At 53.5% G+C, this 6,097-nt stretch overlaps 3 protein-coding genes across 3 annotated transcripts; 2 read left to right on the top strand and 1 right to left on the bottom strand.

Annotated features, from left to right (window-relative positions):
- Positions 1-340: 340 nt before the first annotated feature.
- On the top strand, positions 341-1,575 carry J4E79_002077 (uncharacterized protein; the record flags this gene model as incomplete). Its single annotated transcript, XM_049350980.1, has 3 exons — positions 341-377; positions 456-812; positions 866-1,575. The coding sequence occupies 3 exons, from the start codon at positions 341-343 to the stop codon at positions 1,573-1,575; spliced, it is 1,104 nt and encodes a 367-aa protein (XP_049214819.1).
- Positions 1,576-1,967: 392 nt separating this feature from the next.
- Positions 1,968-3,327, top strand: J4E79_002076 (uncharacterized protein; the record flags this gene model as incomplete). Its single annotated transcript, XM_049350979.1, has 3 exons — positions 1,968-2,030; positions 2,261-2,598; positions 2,715-3,327. 3 exons carry the CDS (start codon positions 1,968-1,970, stop codon positions 3,325-3,327), a joined length of 1,014 nt encoding a protein of 337 aa, XP_049214818.1.
- An 834-nt stretch (positions 3,328-4,161) lies between these two features.
- On the bottom strand, positions 4,162-5,917 carry J4E79_002075 (uncharacterized protein; the record flags this gene model as incomplete). The annotated part of the gene is made up of 4 exons (XM_049350978.1): positions 4,162-4,308; positions 4,372-5,504; positions 5,551-5,706; positions 5,758-5,917. 4 exons carry the CDS (start codon positions 5,915-5,917, stop codon positions 4,162-4,164), a joined length of 1,596 nt encoding a protein of 531 aa, XP_049214817.1.
- Between the last annotated feature and the right edge of the window lie 180 nt (positions 5,918-6,097).

The following is a 6,097-nucleotide window of genomic DNA, read 5'->3' as shown; positions in this document are numbered from 1 at the left end:
CATCATTTTACGATCTTCACACGAATCCTTTTTAATCCCTTAATCCCTTGCGATCTCTTGGCAAATCTCATTTGCACATGGCGACAGGGAAATCGCGATAGACAGCGCCAGATCCTCGGTTATGGGCTCGTTCAGGATTGCGCCAGCCTTGTTTTGGGGCGACCCCGCTCTCTCCCTGGTGGGCGTGGCACAGCTGCACGACGAAGGAGTACCACAGCCGGTCCGTTTAAAGAGTCGCGACGCGCGAAATGTAAACGCTATCCGTTGCTGCTAGTTGCGGCTTTCCACGCGCTACCCCGACCACTCTTTCCGACATCCAACCACCCAAGACAACGTCGCGATGCCGATTCGAAGCGACTGGACCCTTGCGCGCGAAGGTAAGCACCGAGCCATTGCCGCCCCCAACCATCACAATGGCAATAGTATCGTGAAGGACGCTTTTCTAACGTGAACAGGCGTGACTGGCGATACTATCAGCCGCCTCATCAGGTACACGGCCTTCAACCCTGCCCTCACGCTGCCCCTCATCCTCCTTGCGCGCTACACGCACCAAGGCAACGCCATTGCCGAAGACCATGCCACCGCATTCAAGGGCTTGAAGACGCTGCTGGGCTTGGGTGCGCTGAGCACCGTCAACGCTTGGCTCAACAGCGGCGTGACCAACAACTGGAGCAGCGATGCCTATGTCTGGAGTCGCGAGGTGGTCGTTGTAACCGGAGGCAGCGATGGCATTGGCAAGATTGTGGTGCAGTTGCTCGCCGAGAAGGGTATCAAGGTCGCCGTCCTGGATGTTCAGGACTTGACGTATGAGGGTATGTCTGCCATTGAGCGTCAATTGCTTTGAAGGTATACTGACACTCACCAGCACCATCATCTGTCCGCTTCTTCAAGTGCGACCTCACCGACCCTGAGGCCATCGCCTCCGCCGCCTCATCCATCCGCTCCACACTCGGTAACCCAACGGTCCTGATCAACAACGCCGGAGTCGCACGCGGCAAGACCATCCTCGAGTCGACAGAGAAGGACATCAACCTGACCTTCAAGGTCAACGCCTTCAGCCACTACTATCTGACGCAGCAATTCCTGCCAGCTATGATTGCCGCGAACCACGGCATGATCGTGACCGTCGCCTCCGTAGCCGGCTACCTCTCCGCGCCCTCCATGGTCGACTACGCGTCCTCCAAAGCCGCCGCCCTCTCCTTCCACGAAGGCCTCGCCGCCGAACTCACCGCCCGCTACAACGCCCCCAAGATAAGGACTGTGCTCATGGCCCAGAGTTACACCCGCACGGCGCTGTTCGAAGGCTTCGATTCTAAGGGCGTGCTTTACCCGGAGACGGTTGCTGAGAGCATTGTCAAGGCGGTGTTGAGTGGCAAGAGTCAGCATGTTGTTCTGCCGGAGACTAGTGGGCTGTTCATTCCGGCGATAAGGACTTGGCCGTATTGGATGCAGTATGGGCTGAGGAAGAGGCTGGGTAAGCTTATGGCGGGGTGGAAGGGCAGGCAGGTTGTTCAGCCTAGTTTGGCGGGGGAGGAGAAGGTCGAGGATAGTACTGTGCTTGTTGATAAGGAGTAGGAGGGTGGTTGATTGGTGGAAATGTGTGGTACTGTCCGCAGTTTGCACACAATCTTCGGTGATTTGTGTTAGGGTTGTAGTACTCAGCTGTTCATATTTCTTTTGATGTGTTACATAATCTTGCAGTATACCTTTCATATAATTGAGCGATATCACCAGCACATACTCAATTGAAGTAAACTGACTCTGGCTACCAATGATCTCAAGATAAGCATAGCTGTCAGGGATGTGAGTTGATATAGAAGTGGACTGTTAAGGAATGACGTAAGCGTACACGTGGTATGCATCAACATCGTAAGACGGAAAGTGCGTATATCTGGAAGCCTCCGAGGACCAATCTAGATAACATAATTGCCTTTTACTACCATATTTCCAAGAACATCGCACGAAACATGGCCCATCTAAAACGAGAAGAAGTCCTCAAGTCGGGGGAAGTATCAGAAGCATACAGGAAGGTACAGTGGTTTCATAACACGTCAACCTAGGGAAACCCTGGACAGGTCTGGAGCCTACATCAACGTTAGGCCACCTAACTTGCAGGCTTTCTTCTTAATGTATCCTCTAGGGTGTTCGGTTTTTCCCTTGTATGAGGTGATAAGACACTTGCGATAACACATGATCGCCTTCCTCCTTCACCGCCCCACAAAGTTCTAAACAACCACTTCTCAGCTCACACCAACCACAGGCCTTCACAGCCCGCCCATTCCACACAACAGGCCCAGACTTCTTCGCCCACCGCGCCTCCCGCGCAGCCCACCTCTCGCAACTCCGCCACCTCTACCCCATCCCCGGTCCCATCCCTGAGCACGTGACAGAAAGCCTCCACGACGTGCCAACTCGAGATGGAGCCTCCATCCGCGTCAAAGTGTACCAGCCTGTTGCGGGTCCGCCGGAGGATGGCAGTCCACTGATTATGATGTACCACGAAGGAGGCTGGAGTATGGGTGATTTAACGGATGAAGATATGAATTGTCGGATGTTTACGAGGGAGTTGGGGGCTGTGTGTGTTAATGTTGAGTATCGGTAAGGCGATCCTGTCGTTTGTATCCCTAGTTTTTCTTTCATTCCTTACGTTATCGTTCCGTCTTCGTATACTTCTACTTCCTTTTCCCAAGACACATTTACTCACACACGCTCAGTCTAGCACCCGAGCACAAATTCCCAACCGGCATCCACGACTGCCACGACGCCCTCCTCTGGGCTATCAAGAACAGCGACTTACTCAACGCAACACCCACCCGCGGTCTCCTCGTAGGCGGCGCCTCGGCCGGCGGCAACATCGCCGCCGTCCTTGCCCTTCTCGCCCGAGACACAGCTTTAAATCCACCCATAACAGGCCAATACCTCTGCGTCCCCGCCCTCCTCCCCCACACAAACGTTCCTGCCCACCTACTCCCCCTCTACCAATCCCGCTCAGATAATACATCCGACCCCGTACTCAAAGATATGGCACCAGGATTCATCGAATCCATCTACGAACCCCAGGAAAAGTCCCCGCTTTGGGACCCGTTCAACCATCCAGATGGACATGTAGGCGTCGCGAGGGCGTTTTTCCAGGTCGGGGGTTTGGATCCGTTGAGGGATGAGGCGGTGCTCTATGACAGAAAACTGAGGGAGAATGGGGTGTTGACGCGGTTCGAGCTGTACAAAGGGTTTGGACATATGTTTTGGACGAATTATCCGGAGTTGGAGGAGAGTAAGGGGTTTAGCAAGGACACGTTGGAGGGGGTTAGGTGGTTGTTGGAGAGGTAGGTGGGTGTTGTGGTTGTGCATGATTGGTTTCTTGTGGATACGATGCAGTATGAGCATGTCAACCTACACGTCTCCTCACACACACAGGCACACACACACACACCCGAGCATATCGCAATTCAGCGATACCGACCAGTAGCATCACCCCACTGTTACCCGTTTCGCCAACCCCACTGCCCTCTTCTCTCATTCCAATACCCCTGCATCCCCGGTGGATTACCCATATGCCTCCAATATCCCCAGTTGAAGTGTTCATGAGGCACTTGAGAGAGGTTGTCTGTTGTGATGCGATCTGGGCGTCGGTAGTCGGCCCAACGGACGCCTCGACCTGTCATACTGGGAATGATGCGAGGGTAGGTTGCTGTGGGTTTAGTAACTTAGTGTAGCATCTTTCAGGTGAGCCGGGACTTTATTTGGTTGAAAGAGTATGGAGAGAGGGTTGGAGAAAGACATACACGAGGTAGTCATTTAAAATAAGAGTGTGTTGGTAGGAGCGTGAAGTCAATGCTTGAAGAATTTGATGCGTGGCTTCGGCCATGGGAGATAGAGACAAGTAGACCGAGATGTGTTGTACATGCTTTCACGACCACGCAGAAAGCAAAGGTGTCGACAGTGGATGCAGTAACAGAAATTAAGGAGTACGTATTCGAGAAATGGTGATGTGGAATGTGAAAGCTTGTATTGGGTACGGAAATACACTGTGGGTATAAAGCCATGCTAATGACGACCGTGAACCTGTAAGAAAGCCTTTGCTATCGAGAGCGTCGAATAAAGTTGTACGGAATGCATATGCCTGAGAAAGTGGAAAATGCCTGTAAAGAAACAAGACACAGACTACGAACCACCCCTTGGACTGCCCGAGGGCGCCTTGTTGACCAGGCTGGAGAAGAAAGACCTCAACTTCTCGTTGTCGTTGATGTTGGTGTCCTGCGTTTTGGGAGGTGGTGTTTCAGGCTCGTCTGATCGGTTTGCTTGACGGTCCTGGGGTGGAGTTAGTAGATGTTCTATATCTCTTCGAGAATAATGAACGTGTGTTTGACGTACCTGTAGCCTCTTGACCATTTCATCGGCGTTGACTTGAATTCCACCCATGTTGAATTGTACAGGTCCAATATGCTCTTCGACAACTCCCGATGCGTCGTCGGTATAAGTCCTAGAAATTGACGGGTCTTGCTCTTTGCGCGCAGCCTTCATGGCAGCTTCATTCTCATCCTCCCGCCGCAGATTCTCAAGAACGTTGACTTGATCGGCGAGGAAGGCCTGTGGATCTTTGCTTGATACTTCGAGCCCGTTGGCTTGTTTCGACAAGCTGGAAAGTGCGTAGTCTGATTCGGGGTTGCGAATCGTCTCTTCGTAGATTGAGGTCGCCGACGGGCCTTCCTCTTCCTCTTCCGCTGGCGCAACCTGTGTCTCTTCGCCGTTCTGTTGAGCTTCTCCGTCGACGGGTGCAGGTACTTGGCCGTTGGTCGGCCGCATGTGCTGGGGAATGTCGATGTCAACACTCCATTTCTCGCTGATGCCCTCCACATCGAAGCCTTCTCGTAATATACGAATCTTGGCCCATGAGTCCCAGTTGGGTGGAACCAGTACGCGATCGCGATCCGTCACATTGTGCCTAAGTTGCTCTTGTTTCAGCAGGGACTTGATGCCGAGTGTGGAGTGAATGAGCGTTCGCAAAGATCCCGGCGCCGTGGGCATTGTGTATACCAAGCTTGAGCCGTGCTTGAGAAGAATGGTGCGCATGTACTGGAGTATGAAGTCGAATTCCTCCTCTTTCCAGCCTCGCTCCTTCTCGAGAGTCTCGATTTTGTCTGCGTTTTGGCATACTACACACAGCGGTATACCGAGTGGCTCATCCCACTCTCCCGGGCCTAGTGGTATCTTCACATTCTCCATACTGCTGCCTTCGGATGGGAGGTTACGCCCCTTGTCTTGTAGGGTTTGGATGTTCTCCTCCAGCACTACCTTGGAGTTGTCATCGAGCGAGACGATAAGCGATCGCAGTACTCTGATCCAGTCGCGAAGTTGTCGTATCCACAACCACGGGTGGTTCCAGTCCAGGAGTATGACGATAAGCATGTGCGGGAGGGTTCGTGGGTTGAGGTACGGCTTGATCAAGGGCGTGAACGACGGCGATGGATTGGCGAGGAGGTAGAGCGAGAGGCGCGCAAGAGTATCTGGCTTTGTTAGCGATATGTTGTTATAGCCAGTGCCACTACATACCCTCGTGATCCGTGTCCAGTACATCTTGGTACGTGTAGCCCAGGGCGAATTGATTGGCGATGGGCGGCTTCCTGCCCCGGTCTGGCGGTCGCCTATTGTTTGCAGAGTCTGTGGAAACTGATTCGAGGAACTCTCGCTGTGTTTCTGGAGTTCCGCCTGGGATCGAGTATTAGCTGGATCCCCTATTCTGCGTGTCGTTGCCCTCACCCAGGACGAGTAGACTCTTTTCCGGCAGTCGCTTTCCACTCGAGATGTTGTCGAGCATGGGCTTCCATATTTCCTCTTTGTCTGTGTCTCTGCTGCCCGGCCGGTCGTGGCTGCCGGGGACGCGTGTGGGGAAGTTGGAGGTCCGACGCGCGCTCGCCATTGCGGAGGTGCTGCGGAGCTTGGTCGCTGGTGAAACGTGACGTGCCCGGCTGAGCGATGCTGCGTAGATGATGTACACAAAGTATGCGACGGATGCGGAAGGGCTAAGGCGGCACGGGGTGAATGTCTAGTGGGGTTGCGGTGTGCTTGTTTGGCCGCATGTTCGCTGGTACCTTTTCTG

Source organism: Alternaria viburni, assembly GCF_023758015.1.
Source record: "Alternaria viburni strain BMP 2772 chromosome Unknown scaffold_3, whole genome shotgun sequence".
NCBI classification, from domain to species: Eukaryota; Fungi; Ascomycota; class Dothideomycetes; order Pleosporales; family Pleosporaceae; genus Alternaria; species Alternaria viburni.
The sequence above is the reverse complement of the archived record's forward strand: the minus strand, read 5'-3'. Positions and strand labels throughout refer to the sequence as shown.